The sequence below is a fragment of the Charadrius vociferus genome, unplaced genomic scaffold (assembly GCF_000708025.1).
Source record: "Charadrius vociferus isolate BGI_N301 unplaced genomic scaffold, ASM70802v2 scaffold951, whole genome shotgun sequence".
In the NCBI taxonomy this organism is placed as follows: domain Eukaryota; kingdom Metazoa; phylum Chordata; class Aves; order Charadriiformes; family Charadriidae; genus Charadrius; species Charadrius vociferus.
This window is the reverse complement of record NW_009646752.1, coordinates 95,673-114,205: the sequence shown is the minus strand read 5'-3', so window position 1 is coordinate 114,205 and position 18,533 is coordinate 95,673. Positions and strand designations below refer to the sequence as shown.

The 18,533-nt window shown below is 41.1% G+C and overlaps 1 protein-coding gene across 1 annotated transcript in view; it reads left to right on the top strand.

Moving 5' to 3' along the window:
* Window positions 1-18,533, top strand: part of ITGA9 (integrin, alpha 9) — a gene marked incomplete at its 3' end in the record, with an annotated part of 187,311 nt that overhangs the window by 85,104 nt on the left and 83,674 nt on the right. The window contains exon 12 of the mRNA XM_009891547.1: window positions 9,471-9,626. Within this exon, the coding sequence (XP_009889849.1) occupies window positions 9,471-9,626 (156 nt within the window). The remainder of the gene's footprint in view (window positions 1-9,470; window positions 9,627-18,533) is intronic.

Here is an 18,533-nt window from a genome sequence, read left to right as displayed (position 1 = left end):
GCCTTTGCATTCTGCGTCATGGGCAGTGCGGCTGCAGTCCTTGCCAGTGAAGGCTGAGGCAAAAAAGTCATTGAGTACCTCAGCTCTGTCTCTGTCCCAGGTAACCAGTTCTTGCGTTTCCTTCCGGAGAGGGCCCACGTTTTCCCTAGTCTTTCTTTTCTCGCTGACATACTTAAAGAAGGATTTTTTGTTTGTCTTAATGTCCCTGGCCAGATTTAGTTCTATCTGGGCTTTAGCTTGTCAAACCTGATCCCTGGCTGCTCAAACGATTCTTCTCCACTCCCTGTAGGCCTCCTTTTTCCTTTTGGTCATGTCCAGGAGCTCCTTGTTCATCCATGCAGGCCTCCTGGCTTTTCTGCCTGCCTTCCACTTAGTAGGGATGCATCGCTCCTGAGCTTGGAGGAGGTTGTGCTTGAATATTAACCAACTTTCTTGGGCCCTTCTTCCCTCCAGCACTTCATCCCATGACACCATACCAAGCAGATTCTTCAAGAGGCCCAAGTCAGCTCTCCCAAAGTCCAGGGTGGTCTGCTTGCTGTGCACCTTCCTCGCTGCCTCGAGGATCTTTTGGGAGGAGCTTTTTGATTACTTGGCTATTGCCTCTTGGGATGCTCTCAGAAAGGTGCTTCTGCCCTTCCCCCCCCCCCCAAGAATGGCAGAAGGTTCATCTGGAGAGTGAGGGAATGTGGGGGAAACGGCTGCTGTCTCTTACAGAGCAGCTCAGGGATTTGCTTATGGCATTGTAGAAGCAGGTTGGGCTCAAGCAAAGACTGAGGGGCAGAGTGCCTTGGAGCATCCCCCAGCCCTCAGCCATCACCTGTGAGGCTGCTCTGTGCCTCCAGCCTGAGCTGCTACTCACAGCAAAAGGGTGTAGGACAGCAAGAAGGGCTCCTGACCACCCCTGTGGGATGTGGTTTTGGGAATGGGCTGGGAGGGTCAGTCCTCGACACCAGTCTGTGGCCCCAGGGACAGCTTGTGTGTGAGATTTTGTATTGAAAGTTTGTTGGATGACACATACGCACAGCTGTTTCTATCCCAAGCTAGATGTATACAGTAAGACAGCGAGAAAGTGAGCCAGCAAGTACAGTATATGAGTGCTAACGTTAACCATGATGTTTTGAGCAAATACTGCTCCCCTTGGTCCATGAATGTGCTGATCTTGTGGCAGATATGTTATCATATACGATGACCCAGGAGCCAAGGATCTTAAACTCTTTCTCCTCTATCAGCCTCATACACAGAGACCTCTGTGTTCATCAGAGTTGGAGGGAAATGCTGTATAAAGGGAAACAGGTAGTTGAATTAACTCATGTTCTGGACTCAATGCATTTTAAGACACTATTAAAGGAAATCTCTTTAAAGCTCCGTTTTGATAAAATCTTGTATCAGCAGAATATGAGATGCGGTAACTCCAGCGGAAAAGACAAGTATATGATAGGGTTACATATGTGCAGGGAGAGTCTGGATTTAATTATTGTCTCAATTCTGCATATAATTCCCTGCTGAAATATATAATATTTTCAGAAATATCGTAAAATAAATATATGTTTGAATTGTTCCCCCTCTTCTTCCTTCTTGGTTTCTCTTTACTCACCTAAATTCAGGTCTTCATTTCACAAATACCCATCAGCTCCCAGACTTTCTAATTGTTTGTATTTCTGTACTGTCGATATTGCAGGTAGCCAGTCATGTGTTAACAAGATTGGTTGTGTCCGGCCCGGTAACAGGAAAAAGCTGGCCATCTGAATGGTGTTTTCTTCAGAGGGAAGAAAATAACACAATTTTAGATAGTTGAGGAATTTTCTTTATTTTTCATAGAAAAAAACCCAGTGAAAGACTGGAAGTGAACTATAAGAGAGAGAAGGGTAATGGGGGATAAAAACATAAGTGAGAACATTAGGTCCAATAAAGACCCAAAATTTCATAGAATTGTAGAATTGTTTAGATTGGAAAAGACCTGCCAAGTCCACTGCTAAACCATGTCCCTAAGTGTCACATCTACAGGTCTTTGAAGTGTCTCCAGGGATGGTGACTCAGCCACTTCCCTGGGCAGCCTGTTGCAATGCTTGACAACTCTTTCAGTGAATAAATTTTTCCCAATATCCAATCTAAATCTCCCCTGGTGCAACCTGGGGCCTTTTCCTCTTGTCCTATCACTCATCTTGGTAGAAGAAACTGACGCTTCTTGTACTACAACCTCCTTTCAGGTAGTTGTAGAGAGCAATAAGGTCTCCCCTCAGCCTCCTTTTCTCTAGGCTAAACAACCCCAGTTCCTTCAGGTGCTGCTCATACAATTTGTGCTCTAGATCCTTCACCAGCTTTATTGCCTTATACATTTCAAATATATAGATAGGATGTGAAACTATATTGTCATAATGCATTTTAGTACTGAACTGGAAAATCAACGTCTGAGCTCACTAATACATTATATCATATTTGGGTGGCACATAGTGACTTTTCTTACTGATTAGCGTGAAAGGATTATCAGTAATATATTATTGCTAAACTTTTATAACCTTTGACATGGAGTATTTATGCTATTGATCACAATCGCTCCCGTGTCATCATTAGTAATACCTTTATCACTCCCTAGCTGATAGCGGGAAGCCAGATGTGCAGGGATGGTGAGCACTTATTTAAACTCAGAGTGTGACTGTACCCAGCTGGAGTTTGGACTTGCAGCTCTTCCCTCATCGTCTCTGGGTATCCTCTCAGTGCGTGCAGGCTCCTGGGCGCCTGGTGTTTATTTAGCACCAGATTCCTTCAGGATTTGCTTTTTTTCCCTCTCCCACAACATCTTTCCTGTTATCAGTGTTTGTGAAGAGAGGTTGCTGACCTGATGGAAACAGTTTTCTGGTGGAGTAATGCATTTGGGAAGAGGGCAAAGGAAGCACTCCCATTTTTTTTCAAATGCTAACCCTAAATAACACTTGAGGGTATAACACCCTGCAAATCCTTTGCTCTTTTTTTCCCTGCTTTAAACTTTGGGATTCTTCAGAAGCCTTGTAACATTTGAAGTTAAACAAAAAAGACTATTCGCCTACTTGTTGAATTGTAGCTGTCACAAGATCTTAAAAGACAACAGAAGCATGTATTATTGAAACATCAGGCCTCTGATTGCCTTCATATGCTATTAATTTGACAGAAATTTCCCCAATAATTTTTAAATGAGCTTTTACCAACTAAGTAAACTTCTAGTTCAGCATCTTCTTTGGAAAAGAGTTTGCAGTTGGTTTTTTTCCCCCTTTAACTAAAGTAACATTTGAAAAAAACCCTCTATTTTTTTATATGTATATATATATATATTTTTATATATATATATAAAAACCAGGTTGTGTGCTGAATGGAAACTAGATCTTTTCTAGATGATTTTGGCATCGTCATGTTTTGTCTGCCTTTGCAGTGGGAAGATACCAATGCTAAAATCGTACTAAACTGAAATAAATTATTACAAGTTGTAGACTATCTCTATCAAAGTAAACGCAGGACAAAGGAAGGCTCTTGTGAGGACAGGTGGTTATTCTTTTGCACAAGATTTGTAGAAGGTTGAAAAAATTAACTTGCACTGGGAATTGACACGAAGGGATCTACAGTTGGACTCTTTAAGTGTTGCAAGGAACGAGACAAGGAAGTTAAGTTGCTCCTTTTTCACTTTCAGGTACGAGAATGAGATGTACACATTCATTCATCTGAAATGAATAGAAATCTATCTTCCAGTTTAACGCAAATTTGTCTAATTGGTATTTTCATTGAATTGCATGGCAGTTATGCCTTGCATCCTGAGTGACTTACAGTTCAGAGAGGGAGGCTGAGATAATAGGAGAAGGTAATTAATTTTAAAGTCAAGCACTTACATCTTATTGATTCATAAGCTATAATGTATGTTTATTAAGATGTACAGCTGATACTTTCGTTTGATAAATTGTGGAAGCGATGGTCTTTGGCTCTGAAGGCTGGTGGACATTTGAGTCATTTTTGATGTCACTGAACAGGGGACTATTTATCTCTTGGCACTGAGTTGAGGACTTATGTGGTAGTGACCTTCAAACTGATTAAAGTGTTATGCTGGATTAGCATGAGCACGATGGCTTTATACATTTTATAGCATTGTTATCTATCAAATCAGGATTGTCAAATTCATTTTGTGTGTTTTAAGACTGTAAAAATTCCTATAGTCTATTATTAGTACTTGTTTAAAACTTGAAATAAATATGTTTAGACTAAAAGTTTCGAGTGTTTTAAAAGCCAGGTTCTTGAATTCATTCTTAGTCATCAAACTAAACAGAGCTTGATGCTCAGAAGTACTGAAAAGCCGTGCTGAATTCAGTAAAAGCTCTGGAATCTATGCATGGGTTGATGTCCTCAGGATCAAGTAAGAGGGAGTAGAAAAAAGGCTCAAAATATCAGAGAACTTTCCCACAGAAAAAGGGGAGAGAAATTCCAGAAAGACGTGAACAAGGACGAAAGCAAGGGGCAACCATAGAAGTCACCCCAATGGTTACCTGATGGTTCCTCACTTGATGCTGTTGAAAATTACTTCATATTCATTGCTTTAAAGGACCACGTTTTATCCTTTATTCCTGCAGGACTCTTGCTGTAGATTGTGGGGATTATTTACATCTCAATTTATTTCTCAGCCCATTGGCTGCAATTAAAAATGGAATTTGGCACTCTCCAGAGCCCCTGCTGGAGACTTTCACCTTGTAGAAGAAAGGGGATTAGATGTGATGATTTATTTGGCTCGTGTACAGTCCCCTGACTGTACTGTGGCACTGAGCTGAAAGCAAGCTGAAATGATACCCAGTCCTCTCTGGCAACGACTCGCACCATGAGCAGAGTAAATCCTATCCCTTGACTAAAACCCTGTCTTGTTCCGTCCAAATTTGCCCGAGTTCCTGATGTGTGTGGGCTCTTGGTAGCACAAAGTTAAGGTTGGAGAAGGCAGTGGCTGCCCGCCAAGGCAGTGTGCCTTTAGGATGTTGGAATCTGTGCCTGTGTTTGTGTTGTCACGATGAGCCTTAGGCTGTGCCTATGAAAAGCGCAGAAAATTATTTCTTACAGTCATCCCACTCCATCTTTGAGAGTGAATTGGAAATGATGTTCAGAATCACAGCTCTGACATTTGATCATTGCTCTGTGATTACTTTTTATATTTTTAGGACCTATTGGTACTAAAGTCAAACAGAAATGTAGTCATAAATCTGGCAGAAGCTTTGCTTGCTTGCTTTCTTCTCCCCTGCTAAGCCAGAAAATAGACATGAAGAAATATATGGCCATGCCTAGCTTCTATCACAGCATTTAAAAACTGAGTATTTCTTTGAGGTGATTGTTCTGGGAGAAGAGATGGCAAGCCTGCTCTTTGTTAGGGTGAGCTTTCAGGACCATGGTGTCTTTTGAAACATCTTGAAGTGCCTTACTGCTTTCTTAGGTGCTCTTAAAAGTGTGTTCTTTTTGGACTTGGAGTTCTTTGTCTCTGCCTGATACTACTGAGGGATCATCCTGTAATACCCTTGATAAAAACCCAGCTTGTTCATACCAAAATACCTTTTTCTTCAATTCATTGCCATGCAACGTGCCTTGCAGGAAAAGATAAAACATCCCAACAAAGGGATACAGCTGGCTAGGACAGTTTCCTTTGCAGGAAGAGATACTGGTGGAAGGTTAATTTACTGAGACTGAAGTATATTAATTTTTGCAAAAGCCTTATTGCAAAATTTCTGATGTCCAGAATGAAACCTGGTCTGGAAGGGGGAGGGAGGGGGGGAGAGAAATCCCACCATTGCTTGTGAGAACTGTTTGTGAGAAGAAGAAAACTATAGAGGATAGCTGATGGCTTGTAGGAAACCCAGCTTCAGGTCCCCAAGCTAATTCAGGCATAGTGAAAACTTGCAGCAATTTAGTGACATCCAGTGTGTACAGACTGGATATTTATTGCTATTACTCCCTGAATTCTTGTCATGCAGTTGTTTCTGTTGATAATATGAACTCCTTGGATATTACTCTTGTTTTAATGTCCTTCAGACATTTTTTGCATTAATGAAGCTGTACTGTCTGTGTGCTATGATTTGCTAGGGATGTCTTTTCATGATGCAGAAGTGTCTTTAACCTTTGACACTTCCTCAGCATAGCAGCATCATGATGAAAAACAGTGAATACATGTAAAAGCTGCTCGTGGAAATTATTTCCCTTGGCAAATCCACTTCATTAAGGCCATGTAACTGATAGGAAAGCAACACATACAGTTTCCTTGACTTGAAGGATTTTTCAGTCTGTCTCAAACCTGATTGTCATTGCATCTTTTGACTTCCTTTTAGAAATCAGGAATACTTAGAAGCAATCCGTGGGCTGTGTCATCAGTATATGATTCAACCACTGGAAGCGGTATGTTTGGGTAGACTGAAAAAGAAAAAAAAAATGGGTGTATTTCCAACCTTAAAAGAGTACTTTTCCAGATTGTGTTAGAGCAAATACTCATTATTCTCTTTACGTGCTCACATCCCAGACAGTCTGTGGTGTACCTGGGAGGCAGAACTGTCTTGTCTCTCTTACTGAGGACAAATCCCACAGACTGTTGCCTTCGTGTTTGTAGGATTGTGAGCAGAAGGGACTGAACATGTGGCAAAATTAATAACTGGGTAGCATTCATACTTTCATCCTTAATTAAAGACAAGTGGGTATGTGAAATATATTTCCCCAGGGCTGTGGTGAGGGAATATCCACACATGTAATTAATCTAGCTGCTGGAAGTCACAATTTCACCACTAAAATGAAGCAGAAAGAGACACCAGCCAACAATATGGGCACACTCCAACATTCATTGCAGTCAATGGGAAACTTGTCTTTTTACTTCAAAGGGCATTGGACTGAACCCTGCAAGATCATATTAAAACACTTAGAATTCATTAAGCACTTATTCTTGTCAGACTGCAGTAAAAGAGCTAGAAAAACTATAGGTGGATTTTAATTTAACCCACTCCCTACACTTCTAATTGTTCCGTGTTTACACAGTTGGTTGCATATAGTTGGATTAGGTGATGATTTGCCTGATGATTTATTGTGTTTCACTGTTGCTGCATGGTATGCTTTTTTATAGCCTTGTTTCTGTGTACATGTGTGCTGATACAATCCTCACTAGATGTGATTTTCTTTGAGAGCATAGCTAGTAGCTTCTGTGAGCTGTAGTATTGTTATTTAGTAATCTTGGTATGGTACAACTTGTAACCTGGGGGTGGGACTGTAGAAGGGGTTCAAAATGTCAGCGTCTCTTCCCCTGAGGGTATTAGGAGCACCCCAGAGGGTGCATGATCCTTTTTATGGGATGGGGAAAGGGTCACAGAGCTGCCTGCTGCCATCACCATTGCCACTGTGTCCACTCTGTCCATTACTGAGAAAGCACAAACTGCTCCAAGCAATGCACGGTCTAAACGGGTGCTCTGAGCTGCTGCTGGGCCCGTGGCACTGGCAGGCATTGGTAACGGAAGGGAATTCAGGGGCTGGCTGGAGGTGTCAGGGTGCAGGAGGATAAATGTCATCCAACCTGGTTTCTGCTATTACTCACCTGGCTAACTGATGATTTGGGAATTTGGGTAGCCACTAATCTTTGTCTGATTTCAAAGATCTGTGGCCAATCAACGTATTAGAGAGAGCAAATCGTTGACTTGAAACAGATCAAACAGAGTGCTCTGAAAGCCAGTTCGTACCCAGTTTTCCCACATCTGGAAGATGCAGTTTAAATTGCATTGCATCTCAATTACTTGTTGTGGTTGGCAGGCTGTGTTCAGAGAAGCCTGCTAACTGATGCAACGCGAAGTTGGGAGTTGGCCTATTTGAAGATTTGTTGTGCTTACTTAAGGTATTTATTTATTGCCTCAGTTTTGTCTGCACTGAATTCATGCTAAGTTTTTAAGTAGCTAAAATTTAAAGAGGAATGTTTGCCAATGAAAAGGTAGGGCGTTTGCTACCTCTGTTTTCTGGTAAATTGGATTTTGGAAATCAGGACTGAACTGAGCACAATGCGCATTTTGTCCTCACAGCAAACTGGCTTTAGGCATCTCATGTTGGGACAAACGGTATGAGTTTTGTGGCTTGGGCTTCAATAACAAGAAAAGGCATTCAGTAATAAGGATTCATCCCATCAGACGAATAATGTGGTACCATTTAATTGGAATCATACAATCATTTATGTTCGAAAAGACCTTTAAGATCATCAAGTCCAACTGTTAACCTAGCAGTGCCAAGTCCACCGCTAAACTGTGTCCCTAAGTGCCACATCTACAGGTCTTTGAAGTACCTCCAGGATGGTGACTCAGCCACTTCCCTGGGCAGCCTGTTCCAATGTTTGACAACCCTTTCAGTGAAGAAATTTTTCCCAATATCCAATCTAAACCTCCCCTGGCGCAACTTGGGGCCATTTCCTCTTGTCCTATCACTTGTTAGTTGAGAGAAGAGACCGCCACTCACCTCACTACAACCTCCTTTCAGGTAGTTGAAGAGCAATAAGGTCTCCCTTGAGCCTCCTTTTCTCCAGGCTACCCAACCCCAGTTCCTTCAGCCACTCCTCATAAGATTTGTGCTCTAGACCCTTCACCAGCTTTGTTGCCCTTCTCCGGAAATGCTCCGGAATCTCAGTGTCTTTTTTGTAGCGAGGGGTCCAAAACCGAACACGCTATTTGAGGTGCGGCCTCACCAGTGCTGAAAACAAGGGGACGATCACTTCCGTAGTCCTGCTGGCCACACTTTTTCTGATGCGGGCCAGCATGCTATTGGCCTTCTTGGCCACCTGGGCACACTGTTGGCTCATGCAGCCTGCTTCATAATTCATCTGGTATGAAGCCTAGAAACTAAAAAACTTTCTCCCTTTATATACTGAAAGTTTTACTGTGCGGAGAGTGGGGACAGCTGAGAGTTTTGCTTTCAGAACCATGCTGGAAAATGGCTTTTCTTGCCCCTTCATGTCTGTAGCCTTGTTTTATAGCCAAATTGGTATCTTTAGCCGTTCATTTGTCTTGCCATTGGTATGGCAAGACGGAGTTTTCCTTTGATGCATGGAGCACACTGGAGGTGACCTCAGTCAAATACAGGATTTAGAAACTCCAGAGAGGAAGAAGATTTACTCTTTGCTTCCACATTGTGCAAAACTAATGAAAACACATCCTAATTTATTTTATTTTTTAAGAAAATATCTTGATTTTATTGAAAAAACAGTTGGTTTATAGGTGTGGCGAATATGCCAGCAATTCAGTGGAACCACAAGTAGGTCCCAAAAGAATAACTAATTTTTTGTTGACTTTTTTAATAATCTTCTGACTTATGTTGGTATAATGTGCCTATTCATGTTTGGCAGAGGAGTTGAGAAGCCTGCTTCCTGTCTGCAGTGTTGAATATAAAAATTAATTCATTATTGTATAATTGTTTTATATAAAAATCTACTTGCCCGTATGCCCATGTAAAATCTCTGTTTTCTTTTACAGAAAAGAGTCAAAGACGTCATATCTCCAATTGTATTTGAAGCTGCATACAGCCTTGGGGAACATGTCATAGAAAGAGGTAAAGAGGACAAGGAACTACCAGCTCTCAAGCCCATTCTCCGTTGGAAGAAAGGACAGAAGATAGCGCAAAGGAATCAGGTCAGGTTTGGAATATGTTATTTCCATAAAAGGCCTTTGGCTCTGTCTGATCCTGAGCTGACAGCAGAAGTGCATGTAAAAAGTGATGGCCAAGCTCTGGGTTGTTTGTACAGTCCCTATTGTTGCTGATGTCAGTGCTCCTCCATGACATAGGTTGGGCAGAACAAGGTGAGGTCACTTGCTTATTTCAAGTGCTTGCTTGTGCTGTGAAGAAGGAGACTGAATAAGGGAAAGGATGAGGAAGCTCCTGCTTCTTCTGGTTCTTCCCTTTCATTAGGAGGTTTTAGTGAAAGCCTTGGCCTTGGCTTTCTTTCCAGGCTTTGTTAGCGCCGGAGGAACAGGGCTGGCTCCAGGAGAGGACACAGGAGCTTGCCTCTCTCCATAAGGGGATAACAGTGGACAGAATAAAGAAAACTTTTCCTGGCTTGCTGTCCTCTTTCCTTGAGGGCTTCTCACATCCAGTCACATGGCAGGGGAAACCCACTCCTGCTGTTGTTATTGCAGGACAGGCTATGGTAAAATAGGATGGTTTTGTTTCAGAGAAAGGAAAGTGTAGGTGCAGCCATTTATTTATTAGGATCCTATTTTTCTCACCTGCAGTGCAGAAAACCGTTTTGTCTTTAATTTCAGTGAGAGCAAGAGAATTCCCTTACCTTTGAAACATTTGTCATTTAGAGATCCTTCCCTTACCCACCCCCAAACTGATCCCTAAGTAAATGAAATATATGTGATTATGCCACCTTTCTTGTTTGTCTGTCTTGACCTCACTAGTATCTTTGGAAAATGTTGCCCAATTTTGTTAGGTTTTGACAGGAATGATCAAGACAGTGCCTGTGAAGGTATTGAACGCCATCAGGGTTTTATGAAAGCAAGGACTCATGTCAAGGAGAGAGATCCTATTAATCGCATTTTGAAAGACTCTAGTTTGAGCATGGTCCTTGTAGATGCAGGACAGTCTGCAGAGGTAGGAGCCTGCAGGATAATTCAACCTCCCACTGTGCCAGCACCGGAGCATCCAACTGTAAAGCTCGAGGCTCCACAGGAAAACAGACTTCTTCTGTGGCTTGCAAAACTTCTTGTGTGTCAGAATTGCAGGATAATTTAGTCTGGAAGGACCTTTGTAGATCCAGTTCCCTGCTCGAAGCAGAGCCAACTTAAAAGTTAGATCAAGTTGCTCACAGTTGCATCCAGTCAAGTTTGTTTTCCAAAGCATGCTTACAGAGTTATGAGCTGGCATTGTGCATGAATAGGAAACTTTTTGGAAAAAAAACCCAACTGTGAAAAGTCTGTCTGGAGTCTGAGGCACTAGCACTGGATTTTTAGATCTGTTTTTTAACCCTGGGAAGTTCATATCTATCGAGCGATGTTTGCATCATCTGTAACACTACTTTCTGGTGTTGTTCATAAGAATAAGTTCTTGTGCTGAAATTGCAGGTCCCTGAATGCTACTCAAAAAAATCCAAACCTAAAATGCTTAGAGAGAGATGCTTTGTCATATACCCAAGTGTTTTGAAATGCATTTGGCTATAATCCTTGTACTTGGAGAAATGAGTATTTCTTCAAGTATGCTTTATTTTTATAAATGTATGAATGAAAGATGCATCTAAGAATTACTTATTTTTATGAAGAGGGTGTTAAGTATCTGAATGCTGCATTGTTGCAAACGTGATGAGAATTTGTAGAGAACTTTGGAACTTGAGCAATGTGCTGAAAACCTGAATGTTACATGAACAAAACTGCTTGGATGCTTTACTACTGGGTTTAGATGCAAAAGGTCACATTTTGCCCTGCAGGCATAGTGTCGGATCAATATTAAAATACCTAAATGCTGACATTATAGAGAAGAAACAAAAATATGTTGGGAATTTCCCTGACTTGTTTTCTTCTGTAATTTGGATGAGAGCGAGCCAGTTTAACAATCCTTTTCCATTCGCTTTCCAGATGTTGTTCGCTTAGCTTAGTAAGAAAAGGATTTTGACATGGGGTGTGCCTGCAAGTGTGCTTTCAGCTAAGGAAGTGGGCAGAGCTTCAGAGTTAGTGTGGCAGTCATGGTGGCACAGCCCTGACAAAATAGCCTCGAGTCATGGTGGTGGGGTCCTCAAAGACTGAATTCATGGGAAAACCAGGGCGTAGCATTCTCTTCAAGGATTCTTGTCATCTCGCAAGTAGAAATTGTTTTCCAAGGCTAAAAGGGATAGTCGGAACCAAAGTTTATGTAATAAAGGATTTACATCTTCAAAGAACTTAATGATTCTGGAGGGACTTTCTCCTATGGAGAAAGGCTTAGGCACTTGGGTCTCTTTAGTCTAGAGAAAAGAAGATTGAGGGGGGATCTTATTGATACTTACAAATACTTAACGGGAGGATGCCAGGGGGATGGGAGCAGTCTTTTTTCAGTGGCGCCCAGTGATAGGACGAGGGGTAATGGGCATAAACTTGAACATAGGAAGTTCCATCTTAACATGAGAAGGAACTTCTTTACTTTGAGGGTAGTGGAGCACTGGAACAGGCTGCCCAGAGAGGTGGTGGAGTCTCCCACTCTGGAGACATTCAAAACCCGCCTGGACGCTGTCCTGTGCAATGTGCTGTAGGTGACCCTGCTCTGGCAGGGGGGTTGGACTAGATGATCTCCAGAGGTCCCTTCCAACCCTAACCATTCTGTGATTCTGTGATTCTGTGGACGTTACATTTTGGAAGTCCAATTCAAGACAGATTTGGGCTTTGTTTTCAGAAGATACAGCATGGGTGAGGGCAGGTGGACAAGCTTAGTGTTAGTACTGAAATCTTTAAATACAGCTAGTGGTGCATGGTTTTCAAAATCCCTAGGTCCTAATAATCTAGTAAGAAGTGGCATTTTGAAACAGGAAATGTTGCTTTGAGGCACCATTAAGATAGTGTTAGAGGTTGATACTTTGGTAAAAAACACAGGTATCTGTTTTTTATGAATGAACGCAGGGGAAGAAACCAGTGAATAGCTGAAGGAACGGGAGGGAGCCACAACTGGCCAGGAGAGAGGGAGACTTCTGTCTGTTAAGATCCTACTGCAGGTCTGCTAGACCTACTTGAAAAGCCACACATCTTGCAAATGTGGGTTTGTAGTCACCTAGGTATGATTTTATTTAAACTAAAGTGATGTTAAAGGTGAAGTGATGACCTTCACTAGGATTTCAGTTTGTTTTTAATGAACCAGATGTTCCCTGAATACATGCCTGACTTCCCAACAAGAGCGTACAGCCCTATGGCTCACAAACAAGGAGGTAGGAAAGCCATGAAGTGGCCTCTTGACATGAGAATTAAAGATTATATTCAGCATACAAAGTTCTTCGTGGTGCTTTGTTCTATGCGTTAAGGAGTCAGCTTGGAAATAGTGTTCATGGATACCCACCAGCAAGAAGGTGTATCCCTCCCTTATGACATAATCACAGAAAAGGATTTTGTTGGATATTCATCCTTTAAATCAATATTACACTGCATGTGAGAGAACAGTGTGGTCTTGTACTAATTACTTAAACCAAAGTAGGGCTAGAGTAGTAAAGGAGTGCATGGATGTAGGATTTCATTCAAAATGCATTTATTTATTGGTCATCTTTATTTTAAAAGAATGCAAATTTTACTGTAAGGCAGTGCAAAATGCTTGTATTTAAAAAAGACAAAACAAAACAAAAAACCCACCCCCCCCAAAAAAAAAAACACAACCAAAAACCCCAACCAAACAACAAAACCAAACCTTGACTGTTCAGTGAAGGAGACTGCTTGTATTCCAAAATGAACTGTGCTTGAAACAATCAAATATGGTCAGAAATTTGAATGTCTGATTCATTTAAAGAAAAGGATCTTAACTGAAATTTCCTAGTGAAAAAGTATGCAATTGTGAGACTCATGTATTGGCCTTTTTTTGTAAGCAAAGAGGCTCTCATACTTCATTTTGAAGTAATAATGTAATTAAACTGGCCTGAGGGACTACTTGGCCTAGGATAAAGTAACAGTTGATTTCTCATGGACTTAATTATTTTCTTGGTTCTTGTATATGCTTACCAGAAACTATGGTTGCTACAGCTTCTTGTAATTATTTGCAGTAGCAAAAGCAAATACTTAGGGGTTAGTGTACATGTCTATTGATAGATGCCTCGGCAACTTGTACAATTGTGGGGTGGAGACTGGTTGTGTGGAGAAGATTACAGCTTTCCAAGCTGTATGTGGCTAGCCAGCTCAGTTTTCTTCAAACAGAAAATCTGGTATGGGTCAAGATTGGGTGGGGGGGAAAAAAACATTCTACTTTTTGAGTGTGTATTATGAACTTTAAATCTTCCCACCCTGAGGATGACTTTCCATTAGCTTCTTTGTTGCCTCCCAAATCCAGTTGCTACCTCCATCCTCTGGAAAAAACTAATAAGTCGTCTTACTTCAGGGAAATTAATGTGTATTTAGAACTTGGTTTGGCTTAGTTTGTCATAAGTGGTTTGTACTATAACATTTGTTTTTGTATACCCACTGTATAAATACATGTCAACCAAGAAGGAGAAAGATCTCCTGCCAAATACAGTGGGGATTTGTTCCTAGTAGTATTCAGTAATGTACCTTAGAGTTCAAAATGTGGTATCCTAGAATTCTGCCTGTTCTAAATACTGTAATAAAATCACCTGCTGTTATGTGGATGGAGACACCATTTTGTTATAGGAAAATATTCTCAGTAGATTTAATTGCGTCAGTGTCTTCAGGACTTCTGGAATGGTCTGCCATAAAACTGCTTCGAAGTTATAAGAAGAGACAGAAAATGTTTAGGACGTTCTGTTCCCAGCTGTGCCACTGACTTGCAGTGAGAATTCGGGTAAAGTTCTGCACCTCCAGGTTACTAAGGCTGCACGTCTCTGGGATAAACTTTACATTTTTAAAGCAGAGGACTATCTTTTTGAAATACATGTGTTTGAAAAGCTGGTTAAGTATTTGCACATAAATTAGCTTAGCAGGTATGAGAAAGTATAGGGAGATTTTTATGGAGCTGAATTATAAAAACCTTTAGTTACTCTTAGTTTGATGCACAAATAATGCCATTGTTCTAAAACATGGACACACACCCCTGGTCTCATACTGAGGACAAAACAGTGATACATCTGGACAGGCTGAAATGTGGTGTCCACACACACAGCATGGTCCAGGTTTGTCAGCGGTGCCCTCTCCAGAGCAGAGATCCCTCTGTGCCTGCTTGAGTCATCAGGTCATGTCTCTGCCAGCACACTGAGCTGTTCCCAAGCCATTTCCAGGCATTGGAGTTACATTTCTACCCCGGTAAGCTGCTGGAATGGCTCTTGGCATGATTTTAGCCTGTGCCAACTACTGCAAACCATTCCCAGGCATGGTTCAGAAGTTTGGAAGCTCCTGTCTTGGAGGCCAGGGCAATTTAATTTACTGGTGCAGCTGAAGCCCCATTACCTTAGTATACCTGTCAGTGACTGGATAGGCAGAAAGTGTGAAGATTGACTTATACCCAGACACATAGGAAGTCTTTGGGAGACTTCAGGAGTCAGCCTAATTGCCGTGTTCCAGATGAAACATCTTGCTACTAAATGCTTTCCTCTTTGGGCAGGGCAAGCTCACAAATTATCTTCTGCAGAGATCCACCATATGCCACCCTTCTTGCCTAATTGCTGTTGTTTTCCCTTTGGTTGGGGTGGGATTGCTGAAAGTGATGATTTCCACTCCTCCCTCTGCCATTCCTTTGGTGATGTCTGTCTTTTGCTCTAGACAAGTTTGATCAGAGTCAGTGCTGAACTGGCAGGGGCTGGGTGCTGTTCATGCCAGGAAATCTGGAAAGGACCCACCCTGAGCATGTACTGGATTAGGCTGAGTATTGCATTTGCCTGCTTTTTTGTTGTTGAATGGCAATAAAGAGGAAAGATTTACAAGTCTGGAAGAGATTCAGAACTGAACAAGAACAGCAGGTGTCCAGATGTATTGTACCTCTGAAATGTTTATAATTAGCAAACTCGATGAAGTAAGAATGAGTGGAAATCAGTGCCTCTGATGGTATGCACATTTCTATATGTACGTTCTCAAGCAATGACAGGCTTGGCCAGTAATTGTCCAACTTTAATTGTCCAACTTGTTCATATGACAGGCTTGGCCAGTAATTGTCCAACTTGTTCATAACCCTGTTTAACAGTAGAGGAAAAACAACATAACTGAGAATGTGTAAAACATGGTTTAATACCCAGGTTTAGATCTCATGGGCTTCCTAAAGAACAATAGCCAGTATCATATGCTACTACACACGTGTTCATGGGCTTCCTAAAGAACAATAGCCAATATCATATGCTAATACACACGTGTACACACACACACACACACACACAGATATATAGACCTTCATGTCTTGGCGTATGTGCTAGGGGAGGGTCGGACTATCTTCGGTGTTAGGATGATTAGTTTACAGGTTCTTTAGATAAATAGGTAGAGAAAGGAGACATGATCATATAAGCAGTTACAAGGTGAACCCTGACTTAAAATCCTCTTGAGTAATTTCTGCAGTTCAGAGTAACAGCACACATTTCATTTCCAAACTATTCTGTGGATTGAGAATTGTAATTGTAAGAAAGGAGGAGTTCCTGCTTATGCACGCAGCTATAAAAGAAAATTGTAATATACTTAAAAAGCCACAGTCAGGTGACAGCCTTCAGGAAGCCAGACTCCATTAGCTGTGTTCATATATTTCAGCAGTTGTGTGAGGGATCAGTAGAGCTTAATTGGAATACCTAACATCTTGAGAGCAGATAATATGATAGTATTAGTTCATTCAGTTCAGAGTACCTCAGTGCCACAAAATCCTTGTCAGTTCAGAGTAACGTTCATAGATACAAAACCACTGGAGAACAGGTGGATTATAGAAGAGGACTTTCACATATCCTTGGGGGTCTAAATGAGCTAAAGGTAGACATAAATTCCTGATGATTTGAAGACTTTTCCGTGTTTCCAGCTGACAAAACAGCTGCCACATCTGTTTTTCATTTGTCATTGTTACTATGCTTTTTTATTTTTAATTACACAATTGTGTAATGAGTAACAAAGGTTTTGACTCTTGTGTTAAAATGTTTAGGTATGAAAGCATCCTGGGTGAAAAAGATTCATCTTATGCAGTTCCACTTTTAGTAGTAGAAATAAGGAGGTTTAGAGTAGAAAATGTTCTCAAGTATCATTAAAGAACCCTCCTGTGATGATATAATTGAATTATTCTGTAGTCATCCAAAATAAATGGAAGACCATTTAAGACAAGACAGGAAATATATTGAGAAATGTGCTACAGAAATCCATCCTATAATGGTATTGGGAGATGGGACAATTAACCCGATAGGTCTTTCCCATCTATTGTTCTATGAATTTATAAGGTCTGAAGTCTTGTAAAATGAGAACACTATTTGGATGATTTGAACTGTTAATGATTTAAAAAAGAAAAAATTGCCTCAGTCTGAAAAATGAGTGAGTCAGACCAGAAATCTAATAAAGCTCTGAAAGGCTAGAGGCGTATTTCTATTGCCACCAATTGTAATTCTTCACCCCAGGAGACTATGAGGACAAAAGATTGCGTTGTTAAATCCACTGACTGCTGTGAGGAATAACTAATACATATGCTTATTAATTTATGCTTGCCTTCAATAGCTAACAGGTTTCATGCCTGATCTTTTCTAAATAGCTGATTTCTTTTGGGAGTTCCCGTTCCCCTTATGTTTGAGTGTCCTCTCTCCTTTTTAGCTTGGTGCTCCAGCCCAGTTTTTAACAATTACTGAAAGCAGGATGCAGCTGAAATAGGGGAGAAAGGTTTGCATTTGGCCTTAGATAGCTTGACAGGTGGCAATGTGATAGTCATGAACTGTAGGCCCAGAGTCTTCCACTCAATAAAGAGAATTCCCTTGCAGCCTTCCCCAGCTGGAGAGGTTTGACTTGCGTGATTGCACCCTTACCAGTGTAGTAGAACTATTACTACTGGTCAGGTTCTGTTCTCTTATACTAATGCACTATAAATGAGCATCTGTTTTCTTTGCATGAAGACATGCTCTGATGAAGTCTACATTGAGCTGGGGGAGCTTGTTAGCTAACCTTGATCCCCTGCACCATGCAGTACTGGCATGGCTCTCTGGTTTCACAGCAGGACTCTTTTGAAGGCTTATTGCTCCTCTGGTGTTCCTGCCTTTGTTGTGTGTTTGCTCTGCCACTCATTAGGGGTATTGTGGAAATCATGCCTTCTCATTTTAGCCAGCACATCTGATGAAATCCTGGAAAGTTTTTCACAATATTAATTGCTTTTCTAGTGGGAATTTAAATCAGCCACTTTGCACTTGGCTCAGCATGAATGGTCCATTTCCATGAGTAGTATAGTGAAACATAGGATGTCTGGGGAGAGTCAATCACTATTTCTTTTTCCGTGGTCAACAGATCTGTAGGTAATAGCTTTACTTTGCAGGCAACTTGAAGATCTAAAGACAAAATAAATAAAAGTCTAAAATCAGGCTCCTGTATCTATATAGCTCTTTTCCAACCTAAATGGTTCTATGATTCTCTATTTAGGCACATTGATATCTAAGTGATTGATTTGTAAAGCTATGAAACAGGAAATAGTTCCTAGAAAAGGCAGTGAGACTTGTTTACAGCTTAGTACTTTTGAAAATTGGATCACATACCCTGGTCCCTAAATAAGGGCCCAGGAACCCAACTTCACCAGATAACATGGTAATAGCCATATAGCATCAAGATCTAAAAAGTATTAGACTAACAAACCCCCTTATCCTGCGTACTTTAAATAGAAGTGCTCTTGTGTTACTAGCATGATCTAATTGCTAAGTCATCCATGCACGTACCATAGGGTATGGGGACAATTTACAGGAAATCAGTGTAGAGATTGGAATACTGTATTCTTAA